This window comes from Toxotes jaculatrix, chromosome 8 (assembly GCF_017976425.1).
Source record: "Toxotes jaculatrix isolate fToxJac2 chromosome 8, fToxJac2.pri, whole genome shotgun sequence".
In the NCBI taxonomy this organism is placed as follows: Eukaryota; Metazoa; Chordata; class Actinopteri; family Toxotidae; genus Toxotes; species Toxotes jaculatrix.
The window spans coordinates 10,564,350-10,577,132 of record NC_054401.1 but is presented as its reverse complement, the minus strand read 5'-3'; the positions used below and the strand labels follow the sequence as shown (position 1 = coordinate 10,577,132).

The 12,783-nt window shown below is 40.4% G+C and overlaps 1 protein-coding gene across 1 annotated transcript; it reads left to right on the top strand.

The window, feature by feature from the left end:
- Positions 1-502: 502 nt before the first annotated feature.
- On the top strand, positions 503-12,244 carry rbfox1l (RNA binding fox-1 homolog 1, like). Its single transcript, XM_041044569.1, has 12 exons — positions 503-904; positions 6,014-6,250; positions 9,021-9,200; positions 9,320-9,373; positions 9,482-9,574; positions 9,687-9,756; positions 9,892-9,951; positions 10,040-10,175; positions 10,271-10,310; positions 10,407-10,474; positions 10,720-10,801; positions 10,890-12,244. The coding sequence occupies exons 1-12, from the start codon at positions 818-820 to the stop codon at positions 10,932-10,934; spliced, it is 1,152 nt and encodes a 383-aa protein (XP_040900503.1). The 5' UTR covers positions 503-817; the 3' UTR covers positions 10,935-12,244.
- The last annotated feature ends 539 nt before the right edge of the window (positions 12,245-12,783 follow it).

Here is a 12,783-nt window from a genome sequence, read left to right as displayed (position 1 = left end):
CCCTCTGCGCCCGAGCGGAAGTTGAGACGTTGATCTTGTCGCCCTCATTTGGTCAAGCATAAAATAACGTCTGAAAACACTGGCGGTACTAGCTTCGTGTGTGTGTGTGTGTGTGTGTGTGTGTGTGTGTGTGTGTGTGTGTGTGTTCCTACTTGCCTGTAGAAGTGTGTATCAAAAATATGATTCATACCGTCACATACATGAAATTAATAATAGACCCTCTGCTGTTAGACTAATTGTTGGAGCTTCTAAGGATGCACAAGAAGTCAAATGACCATCTTTGAGTTCAGGAGATATTCCTCTTCCACTTAGGCCCTGTTGAATAGGCTGCTGTTGTACAAAAATGTGTAGCAAGCTGTAAGAAATCTTGCATGACAAAGTGTGTGAGAGTGAGGGTGGTGAGGTGGTAAACTCAGAGAGAAGGACATGGGTGACTATTTATATAACTCTGAAATGGGACCCTGAGCATGTGTCTCTGTCTGTCAGGCTGTGTGATCAACTGATGTACACACAGAAGCTCACTTGCTTTCTCTTTCACTGCTCTATATCCTGTCTTTTCCTGACAGGACATTGGCTGTCTTCTGGACTTTCTTTGTATTTTCTTGTTTGACCCACCTGAGAGGTTAAACAGAGTCTTAACCTTCTATTCCCTCACCCTCTCGGTTCTCCTGTTACTCCTGTTGGGATTTTTCTTGCTTTTTTTTTTCTCCGTCTGATTGCCTGCTCTCCTGTCTGCGCACACCTTCCTTTTCCCCCTGCTTTCCTTTTCCTCCCATCTTCCACTGTTCCCTCTCTCCTTGTGCGTGGTTTTTGGGCTATGCTCTCCTCACCCACTGTGATTCTCCAGCCTTATGGACTGCCTGTCTACCCACAGACAACCACATGCTACCCCAGCATAGTTCAGGTAAAAACTCTCCTTCATTTGCTGTGTAAACTCCAAAATCTCACATAAATGTTTGTCTTCACAAGCCTGCACTGTCAAAACTCCAGCTGGTCAGGCACCTAAGTTATAATATGAATAAAAATGGAAATAAAATCTATAGCTGATCGAGTTTAGTGCTTAGTAATTAATCAGTTTCTAAAATGTCAGAATACTGAGAAAAACTGTGAAACCATTTCTTAGACATGTTAAAAAGTCTTGTTTTATCTCAGCAAAAGTCAAGAACCCAAATATAATCACTTTACTGTTAGAGAGGAATAACAATAATTACAGCTGAAAAGGTGAAATTGATTTGTTTTTGTCCATAATAGGACTGCCAATTATATTTCTGTCATTCACCTAGTACTTTCAGCACAAAGTGATTTTTAATTGTAAAGCAGAAATTAATGTCAGTAGCCAATAAACAATAAATACAACATCAGATCAATACAGTCAGTGAGGAGACATTTCATTCAGAATAGGAAAGTGCCCTTATTTCCTGGACTCAGTGAGTCACATCTAATTTCTAATTTAGTTTAATGCTGTGCTGCTTAGTAGTGAATTAATAACTCAGGCACAGAGGAGATTAGAGGAATGAAAAAATAAAGAGGCCTCATGGGAGCCGGACAAAGTACACTGATTGCGAAAGATCTTATTTATTTAACACTAAGGACATGTGAGGGGTTATCTTTAGTCCACTGGTCTAAGTGATGCCAGCAGGCTGTACAAGTGTATATGTGTGTGTGCGTGTGTGTCTGTGTGTGTGTGTAAATGTCCCTGACATACCATTAATGCCACAATGCATCTGGTATCTCTCTACCTTGTCTCTGTGCTTCACACCGGCTGTATTTTTAGCCTTCGTCTCCTGAGCAGATAATCACAGGAGGAGATTCTGTCACCTATCTTGTTTTCAGCAGTCAACTCTACATAAAAAAGGTGTGAAACCTGCCTCTTGTGTACTCACCTTTACTGTTGTACATTTAGATAATCTGTATTTATTGTGTACCTAATATTCTCACAAAAACAGAATATTGAACTATTTAGGAAATCTGAGAAAACAGGTGTAGAGACTTTAGTATTCATTGGAGTTGACTGGAACCAAAGTGAGGAAGAGATTTAGCTTTAGGGCCATCTACTTGTCAAAAGGGGACAGAGCAATAATAAAAGCTGTCATATTTCAGTAAAACAGGCCCTCACCATGGATGGCTCCGGCTCCAGTTTTCTACTGAAAGAACAAAATGTTTATGACAGCAACTCAATTCATTTAATGAATTTTGCCATGAGAATAGAGAAGCTTCTCCAAAATGCATTAAAGGAATTAAGTTACCTTCCTGAAACTTTTTGTACTTTCAGTAAAATGTTGTGTTTCTAAAGATGGCGTGCTCCTTCAGCGGTTCAGTGATAACAGAGTTGTGTAATTGAAAATGCACCATCTCTTTTTAGAGAATTGGAGTATTCTGCTAGGACAGCCAGTTATCAAACATGTCAGCTGTGTTTTTGTCTCTTTCCAAAGTCTTTACTCTCTCTCTTCTTTATCGACTATCTAACAAAAGCCAAGAACATCTTTTTTTTTAGTGAACATGAAGGAGAAAGCAAGCTATAGAGAATACATGGATGGAAAATGGAATATTTAGTTTCATGTAATAAGCTAAGTGCTGCTAGCATTTGCAACTTGGCCAGCACTAAAAGGCCACATCTGCAGTTAGTGTCGTCTGTGTGTAAATCCCGTGGCAGCTGTCCCAGCAGGCACCTGGTTCAGAGCTGTTGACCTCTGACCACGAGCTGACAGCTGAGGAGGGAGACGAGAAAAAGAGGGAACAAATGGCAATCAAAAAAAGCCTGCAAGGAGGAGAAGGGGGACACGGTGTCTGTATAGCTGCTGACACTGAAGCTGCTAGCTACAGCCTGTGGGAATACGAAGGAAGACAGGAGGACTGGCAGTAACATCTAACAGATTGTGTTATCTTCACTCCTCTGTCACTTTTTTCTTTATCTGCGAGGGGGTCAAGATAGTCAGACATAGGTTGTTTCTTGAGATAAACTGAAATCAATACAGGCACAAGTTAGCGTTGGAAACATTTCCCAGGACGATAGTTAAGGCTGCCAAAGACTCACTGAACTGTTTGAGTCACAGCCTCTGAGAATTTGTTGCTTCACCGTACACTCCAGATTTAGAAAAAAACAACAACAAACATAATAGGGAAAAAAAATCAATCTATTTAATTTTCCATTTCCAAACCACAAGATGAACACTACTGTGCTTGCAGAGCTGCTCTAGACTTTTAGTCTTGTTTATAGTCTGTGCAAAAAAAAAAAAAAAAAATCACTTCATCACTTGCTTCCTCATTCAGTGGTTTTCCTTCACAGGGTCCTAAAACACATTTGCTGGGTGCATCACATCAGATCCCTGGTGTTATATTACCCCTGGCCTACCAGGAGAATCAGTTCTCTGTACTCTGTAGACTGTAAATCTGCTCTCTGATGGGGTCTGTACTGTTGCCAGCGGGAGACAACATTCTTTTAGTGTATGTAGTTTCAAAAATTTGGGTCAAGTATTTGTCCCTCTATCAGTGTTCTTTCAGCCATTCTTCCCAAAATTCCTCCTATTGTTCACCTGCATCTACATATCTCTAATTTTTCAAACCTCTGAAGTGCAACAGTTGATAGAAAGACACATGAGGCATTATGAGATGACAGAGGGCAGAGTTTTAATTATAACAGAGCCTTCTAAATCCTGAAGTTGGCTGACAAACTTGTGGCATTTTGCTTGTGAGGCAACACGTAGATGTAGAGATGGAACTTCTCTAATCCTTTACGTGACTGAAAGTATTGATACTGCAGTGGAAAAATAGTCCACGGAAAGTAGAGCTAGGCCAATAAACTGGCAAATATATTAGCTAATACTAGCTAATTGTTTATTTAACAGCATAGGCATATTTGTGGGCTGATTACAAGAAATTGCAGTAAAAAGTCCCAGAGATACATTTTAGGAAATTTTGAAATAGTGTCTGCATTATATGATTCACCCAGTTCTTTAATAATCAAATTTTAGGGATCTTTATTAGAGCAGTTTTTTGTTTGTTTTTTTTGCTGTGATTGTTGGGAAATATATTATTATTATTGCATTTTCACAATTTTCAAACCAATTAAAATTAAACTCCAGTTTTGGTCAGGCTATAATTAAGACCATTGTTATGTGCTCAAATTTTTGTTTAATTAAAAGGAAGGAGGTATTATTGTTAAAATGTTTACAAAAGCTACAAAGCTATAAAGGCTTGGTTTGGAGAGTTAAGAAGCGAGCATTCAGTGTTGAGTTCAGTGTTTGGGGAATTTTCAAGGTTCAGGGATTGTAACGCTTCTCACAGGCTGAAGAAACAGACGACAGCAACAGCTGTATTTTATGAGGCCATTTCATTTTGTATGCAAATTCTTAATCTGTAAAGTGGTAGCTTCAGATAGTTGTGATCATGTGTTGTTGTACTATCACTTACTGCCACCAAAGCGAATGGATGAATAAGCTGAATAAAATCCTCCATCAGGGTTGAGATGTTTTACATCGCTAGTTATCCAGTCACTCAGAACTGAACAGACACCAAACATGAAAGGCAACCAAGCAACACACCAAATGGCATTAATGTTGTGGGAATGTAGCTGGAAATGTGCTGTTTCAAAATGGTATCTGTACAGTAATAAAACCGTGTTGGCCTATTGAATGTGGTATTCTTAGAGGCGACCTTTATACTGACATACTGTCTTGCAGCTGAAGGAGCATTTATATTTGTAAATACCTCTTCCTGGGGAAAGAGCTCAGTCTATAGTCTGGATTGAGTGTGTAAAGTGAAGGCAGGGAGGGTGGGTGGGGAGAACGAGGTGATTGACAGTTACAGATGACCACAGCTGGTGTAGCCTCCTGGTCCCTTTTGCTCTGGCAATCATTTGATTTGATTGGTGGCTGAGTAGAACTTACGGTGCAGTGGGCGGGTGGTCAGCTGGCATTAAAACATGTGGCAGTTGTTGAACAATGCATCAGAGATCGAGGAATGCATTAAAGGGGTAAGACAGTGTTTTCAGTTCTTGACTGTTTAATTCGCTTGTGTTGAGGCTCTACAGGATGTTCACCTCTGTTTCTGTGCTGTTTAGATCTGTTCTCAGATGCAACGTGTATTTCTCTGCTTGATTGTCTTTCTGTTGCTTACTTGAAGGAGCTGAACTTTGTTTTTTTGCACAGTTTTAAAACAGTAATTTACTATATGAAAGAATAATGTGATTTAAGTAAATTGAGGCTGTGCCGACCAGATCTTCTAAAAGGTCTAAATCAGGATTTTAAATCAATCCTTCCTTCAGTATTTCATATGTAAAATGCCAGAGAATAGTACAAAATACAGTTTACCAGAGCCCAAGGCTCTTTTGTTTAGCTGTCAAAAACAGAAAAAAGTCAATTTACAACAATGAAACAGAGTAAAGCAGCAAATCTTCAAATTTGAAGATTGTACATGGAACATGAAAAATTATTAATTATTAATTATTAATCAAAACTGTTGCCAAATAATTTTCCTTTACTTGACTAATTGACTTTTTCTGTTACTTGACTCTAGCTGTTAGAGATTTTCTTAATTTTAGTATTTGGACTAAAAGTTACAAAGCACATGGACATTTAAAAGTTGGGATTTTGTGAGCAGATGTGCTTTTTAAAGAGGCTATTCAACGATTCAACTGCTAAATATCCACGTCTTTTAAACCTCACAATCCGATGTTTAAAAAAAAAGGTTTTCTATTAAAATTATGAAGCCTGAGGCCCAGTTCGAGTAGATATTATGCAACCGTTCACTTGTTGACTTGTAAGAAGTAAACTGATCTTCATGTGTAAAATCAGCTGTGTGCTCCTTTATTGAAAACATTCATGCATCTGTCATTGTAGTACAAGATAAATACATTGTGGTTCAGGTAAAACTTTAAATATTCAAACTCACAACCTTTAATTACATTGTAAAAGCAGGGAGGTCAATTTGTTTACACATCTCACATCACACACCCTCTCTGGTATCACTGGCTAAACCCCCCCCCCCCCCCCCACCCCATCTCTCTCCTCTTCAGGGAGGCCCCACCCAGGAGGCCGGCCCAGGCAGCGGCGATCCTGCCCTACCTCAGGTCTACGCCCCGCCTCCCTCTTACCCCCCACCAGGTCAAGGTCCGCCATCATCTGCGGGCAGACTGCCACCTCTTGACTTTAGCTCTGCACATCCCAGTTCAGAGTACCCCGAACATCCCCAGCTCAGAGTCTATCAGGGCCCTCAGCACGAGGGGGCAGAGACTCTGACATCCAGTACAACGGTAAGAACAGTTTGTGAAGTTGTTCATGGAATTCATATCATGACAAGAACTTCATGTCCCAATAAAATATGATCTTCAGGAAGTTAATGTGACAAGATGCCCTGGTGTGACAGGTAGTCTCTCCATATGTCCTATCAGAGGAAGACAGCCAGATAGAGTTTCCTTCTATATTTAGAGCCCCACCTCCACTGTTATGTCCATGTATGGGAATGCCGCTCACACTCAGTACAGCAAAGTGGGGGGACAGCTGAGAGGGGATTTGTTGTTGAAAATAAATCCCCACTTTTCCTTCTCTGCTGTGTCTGTGTCTTATTTAGATTGCAATAAAGCAGATCACCTTTCAAGATGATAGCTGTGTAAGTTTGAGCTGATGTTGACAGTTTACAGTGAGGTGCATAAATTATGTAATGTTGTGGTTCAATGATCCTCCGTTTTCAGAAAACAAACTGAATTCTGACAAAGGATATAAAAGGAAATAATAGGACCAGAGATGTTAACTTATGCATGATGTTGTCTCTAATTGTGTTAGAGAAATCTGACAGTGCAGTAAGATTATTTCCAGTGGTGGAAATTAACTACAAAGTACATTTACTCAAATACTTCACTTAAGTACAGTTTTGAGGTTACCTGCACTTTACTTGAGTGCATCCATTATTTGTACTACAAGCTCCTCCTCCTCTACATTTCAGAGAGAAATGTTGTATCTCTTTACCTTTATCTGGCAGCGATAGTTAATAGTTACTTTCGTGGTTTTCTGATTTTACATCACAAAATATGTAATGTTTATATTTTAACTTACAGTAAAATATAGCTCCACTTTGAACAACTACAACAATAAGGCAAGTATAAGTATAAAAAAAATTCTTGTTTTTTTAAATTTAGACAGATGTTATTTAAGTAGATTGAGATTTTGTTTGCAGTGAAGGATATGACATGCACTAAACAAATCTGCTTCAGGCATGAAAACATCCACTCTGATAAAGACAGAAGTGTTTAGTCTGACCTGTGGGGCAGGTCGTCTCTGCATCCTGCTGCTGCAGCACATCTCTCTTTCTCCTCTCATAAATGGTGTTTTGTGGCCCCGTCTATATATTTTATTACTAGAGCGCCTGACATACTTGGGTCCGTGCTGATTTGCGGGGGAAAGTTGAGACGTCGCCATGGAGGGAGGGGGTGAAAGGGGGAGGCTGACCAGATGACCCCCTTTCCCCCTCTGAAATATCGCTCAGGTCCAGAAACACAAATCTGCATCGTGACATGACACCACTGCCCAACTCAACCCTCTCTTCCTGTCTCCCACTCCCCCTCCACTCTAGCCTGTGTCTGTGTGGTGTGTATGTGGGTGGATGTGATGGTCTGCTGTCTATAGTAGTTCACCACAGCCAGCCAGTGTAGTGTAATTCACTGGCCTGTGTACGTTTATGTCTTTGTAAAACTCTCCCCCTGTGTGAATATGTCTCTGTACCTTTTTTCTGTTAATCCCCACTTATTAATTATGCCCCTTGACAAATGACCTTTAACCTTTGGCAGAAAAGCAGCACCATGACCCCAGACTGACCCATGTGGAACGTACAGTTTTGATCTTTGCCCCCTTTGCCCTACCCTATCACCCTCTTCCTTTCCAAGCTTTTTTTGCGCACCTTCTTTGCCTTGTTTACTTTGGTTTAATTTTATCTTTCACTGCTGCACTGAGGCCTTTTCCACTGTTTATCTGCCTCTTGGTACTAGAATGCTAATACTCAAGCCTTGGGACTGCAATTCTTATTTCCATTAGAGTTTACTTTTTCACATATCAGCACATTTTCCAGTAAAAATTGCTTTTTTAAATTCTTTTTTCTTGCTCCCTCTCTTTCTCTCTCTGCTGAAGCTCACTGTATTTTATTTTATTTTACTTTTTTTTTTGCCTTTCTTACAGACCTTTTCATTCTCATATTCTTATTTGGACTCATTCATTTGTCTTAAAAAAAAATTAACTTGACCAACACATACATGCACATACCTGTACACACGCACACACTAGCATCGTGGTGCATTGTGGGACAGTGAATGTTTTGGTTTTGGCAAAATAGTCCTTGAATTTTATGCATGGGGCAATTTTAATTAGTAAAATTTTACCATCATTTTTTATGTATGTCATTGATTATTACAACTGCTTAATATGAGTGCTTATAAATTACAGCCTTTCTTGTTTTTCAGGGGAACTTAAACTTTACTTAACTCTCTTTGCCACATGCTGGAGTGAACATATGTAGTTTTTGTGTCAGATATTTAATCTGTGTTGGTAGCGTATAGTGCATTAGTCCTTAGAAATTCTCCTACAGGCATGTATTTAAAGATGCCTCACTAAAACGGAGCCCTTTTCACGCCTCCTCACATTTGCCTGAGAAGGATCACTGGTTGCTGAATGCTCTTTGAACTTTGGTTTGGATCACCTGACTTCATGAAAATGATCTTTGCCTAATGCCATGTGATGCTTATGCAACTGAATTTTTATACAAGCAGATCTTCTCTGGAAGATGATGCTAAATTTGTTGAATTGACTTTATTATTTTACCCCCTTTCTTTCTTTGCTTTTCTACTGATGCCCTCTCCTCATTTTTCTTCACATCTATCGCATCCCATTCATACTCTTTCCATCTTTTCTTTTCCATCTTTCTGTTTTTTGTTTGTTCTTTCACTTCCTCTTCCCTTTCGTCCATTCTTCTTCTATCCACGTGCTTGCATCCTTTCCTCCTCCTCCTCCCCTTGTTTCATACTTTCTTACTAACAGGAGGATGCTTTGGCCCCTGTGACCTCTGACCCCCAGTCTCTGAGCGTGTCTGTGTCATCAGGAGGTGGGTCAGGAAGTGGAAGCGAGGAGGAGGGGTCAGGTAAGGCCCAACCAAAACGCCTCCACGTCTCCAACATCCCGTTCCGTTTCAGAGACCCAGACCTCCGCCAGATGTTTGGGGTAGGAAGTTCACCCTACTTTATAAGTAGGAGTGATACGATTACACACATTCATCATCATTTATGTCTTTTGAATATATATTTAATCCTATTAAGCAAAAATTCATCTGACCCTTGCAGCAATTTGGCAAGATCCTTGACGTAGAAATCATCTTCAATGAGAGGGGGTCCAAGGTGAGTATCGCAGAAACATCATCAGTGTGGAAACCAACGTGAGAAGGATTTTTAACAAAAATCAAAAGAACAAAAGAAGTTAACAATTCAGCCATACAAACTTTGCAGGGCTTCGGATTCGTCACCTTCGAGAGTGCAACTGAGGCTGACCGAGCAAGAGAAAAGCTGAACGGGACAATCGTGGAGGGGAGAAAGATTGAGGCAAGTGAGAATTTCCCTCTATTTGTAGGTTTTCGCATTAATATTCTGCAAAATCATCCTTTATTATTGCTTTTTTATTACTGTTTTTTTTCCCTGTCCTTGGTTTCCCCAGGTAAATAATGCAACTGCAAGAGTAGTCACCAAGAAGCCTCAGACGCCTCTTGTGAATGGTGACATTTCAAGTAAGAAACGCATCATGAATAGCTGCACATTTCACTTTCATGAGAGCTGAGGGATTCTGGGAAGTTTTTGTTTCTTGTTACAACTGATGGAAGAGAAGGAGATTCAGTTTTTCTGTTTTTACTTTTTTTGTGCAGCTTCTGGGTGGAAGATCAACCCTGTCATGGGAGCAATGTATGCACCTGAGCTCTATACAGGTGAGTAAACTTCTTGATATATTATTATTATCATACAGTTTAAATACATTTCTAATTCAATGCTTTTTGTCTTTCTCTGTTTTTTTAGTGGCCAGTTTCCCATACCCTGTAGCGACTCCCACCTTGGCCTACCGGGGCTCTGCTTTGCGTGGTCGAGGTCGAGCCGTCTACAACACCATTCGCTCTGCTGCAGCCACTCCTGCTGCTGTGCCCGCCTACCCCGGGTAAGAGTCTGCATCCAGGTACCAGTGCCTGGTCAACATTTATTTCAACCACTGCAAAACTTTTGAATATTGTTTTTACTCATGCTTTTTTTCAGGGTTGTATATCAAGATGGACTGTATGGAGCAGAAGTCTATGTAAGTCTCTGCTCTCTTCTCGCTCTTCCCTGTTCTCTGAAACCAGTAAAATGCCTGTTGTCGCTTTATTCATCTTACTTTATTTTTTCCACTCAGGGTGGCTATCCAGCAGCTTACAGAGTGGCTCAGTCAGCATCGGCTGCTACAGCAACCTACAGTGATGGGTAAAAGCACATGAACACCCCACAGTCATTAATGCATTCCTTACAATTATGTATTTTTTTTTTGTTTGTTTGTTGTGGAAAAGGCTTTGACAACATTGCTAGTCAGAATGTCCTGTGGGATTATGGTTGCACTGAGGGACTTCGGACTCATGACCTCAGCCTTTCTAAAATTCTGGCTGTGGCCTTGCTGTGCCGTCATGACACATTGTTTGACATTTGCATCTGCTTCTGATGTTTTTGCCCAGATACGGACGGGTGTACGCCACAGCTGCAGACCCCTATCACCACTCAGTTGGACCAACGACGACATATGGAGTTGGTACAATGGTGAGTGGAGTCAAAACATACACAGACGCTGTCGAAAGCCATGTTGTTACATCTGTGCTGACACCTGCCATGCTGCTTCTGTCATCAGGCCAGTTTGTACAGAGGAGGATACAACCGCTTCACCCCATACTGAGTCACCCAGCAGGGTGAGAGGGGGGAGAAGTCGTTTCTCTTGAACTCCGGGATTGGCTGATCCATGGATGCTGCAGGACAGGTTATGAGATCCTTAAATCTTGGAAATGTGGAAATGGTTTTACTTCCTGTCTGCGTCGCAACCTCTCCTCGAGAGACTAAACTGACTGAAGCTGTAAATACTGTAGGACCCATTTGCTGTCCATTCTACTGAAGAATACTTAGCACACGGAAGAGGATGTTATGTAATATATTTAGACAGTTGCTTAAAGCCTTTAACAGATTATTGTTTTCAGAATTTAAAGCGTATCAGTGTCGGCTAACAGGACAGGAGGTGAAAAATACTGTGAGAATGATTTTTGTGATTCACATCTGGGATTTTTCAAGTTTTCACGGGTCAAGCTGTACAAAAAAAAGAACATTTTGTACAATTTTAAATGACTTATTTTCGATGACTATTATTTACGAAATCTGTGTTTGAGTGTGTGTGTGTGTGTGTGTGTGTGTTGGTGTGTGTGTGTGTGTGTGTACGTGTGTGAGCATATGAGTGAGGTAATGCATTGTACCCAGAGACAGCTGTGACACTGGTATCATTATTACAAACGTTTGTCTGGATGTAGTTGGAATTTCATTTGTTTTGTTTTGTGTTTTTTTTTTTGCCTTTTCTAACAATCTACCTCTCATACATTTTTAGCTTTTCATACAGCTGTCATTACTGATCCTGTATTGTTTTCTGTCTCTGATCTTTAATTCTGCATAGCTTTCTTTCCCTTTCCAGAAATCCTAACTAACATAGTCGAGTTTCTGTTTCTGTGGCTCTGTACCTCACTACCCAATGAGCCTGATGCTTATCCAACGCTTCCTGTTATTTTTCCTTTTCTTTTTCTTGTACTCGCCCAGGGAAGTTTGATTTTTACCGAGCTGCTTTAAACCCTGTTTTGCTCACATAGTTAAGCACTCTCACAGCTGGGAATTGCAGTCAGGAGCTGTCTTTTGTTGTTGGCTTTACAACACAAACTGAGGATTAAAGGCCTTGCTTAAACGCCCCCATCAGTAGAATGTAAATGATTCTGCTGTCAGTGCAAGATAACAGCCCACTGTGCAAGAATTCAATTATCCTATTCTATTCTTCATCTAATGTTTCCTGATTTCACCCTTTCCCGTCACATTTTCCTGTATTTTCTCTGTTCTCTCATCAGAACTGCTGAATGACGCCTTGACGTGTGTTGATTATTTCTTCTTGGCCTTGTCTTTGTGCCTGTTGCACTCGCCGAGCTTGATGTTTACCTCTGAATAAAACTGTTGTCTCTCTCCTTTTCCTCTGTCCTTTTATTGGTTCTGCTCATTTTCCAATTCTGTCCTTTCACATTTCTCATCATTCACTGTGTCTTTGGGTTGTTTCTTATTTCTTTTTTCCCCCTATGCAGCTATTGCCAAAAAGGCCTTGATTCGCTCGGGATTAACTTCATGAGATGAGTCAGTTTTTGACTGAGGATTTTTAAGACTTCATCCCATCTCAACATGTCTAGACTGTTCCCATCAGGCCTCACACAGACACTGAAACACCTTTTTTCCTTCTACTTCTTTCTTCTATTTTATGTTTCCTACTTGTACCTCTCTTCCTACAGTTATTGCCTCGCTTCCTTCTTTTTTCCCTCTAGTTTGGCTTTTCTCTCTCCCCCCTTTCATCTTGCTCTGCATCACTGTAGAAAACTCACACATAGATGTACATGAAATTTAGCCCTGGTCTGTCTTCCTGTATGTAGTCTCTCTACTTTCTGAACTCCTAGTATAATTCACTTGCTTCATTCTTTTCTTTCGTAGTAATAGTTGCTCCTATTTGTCATAGA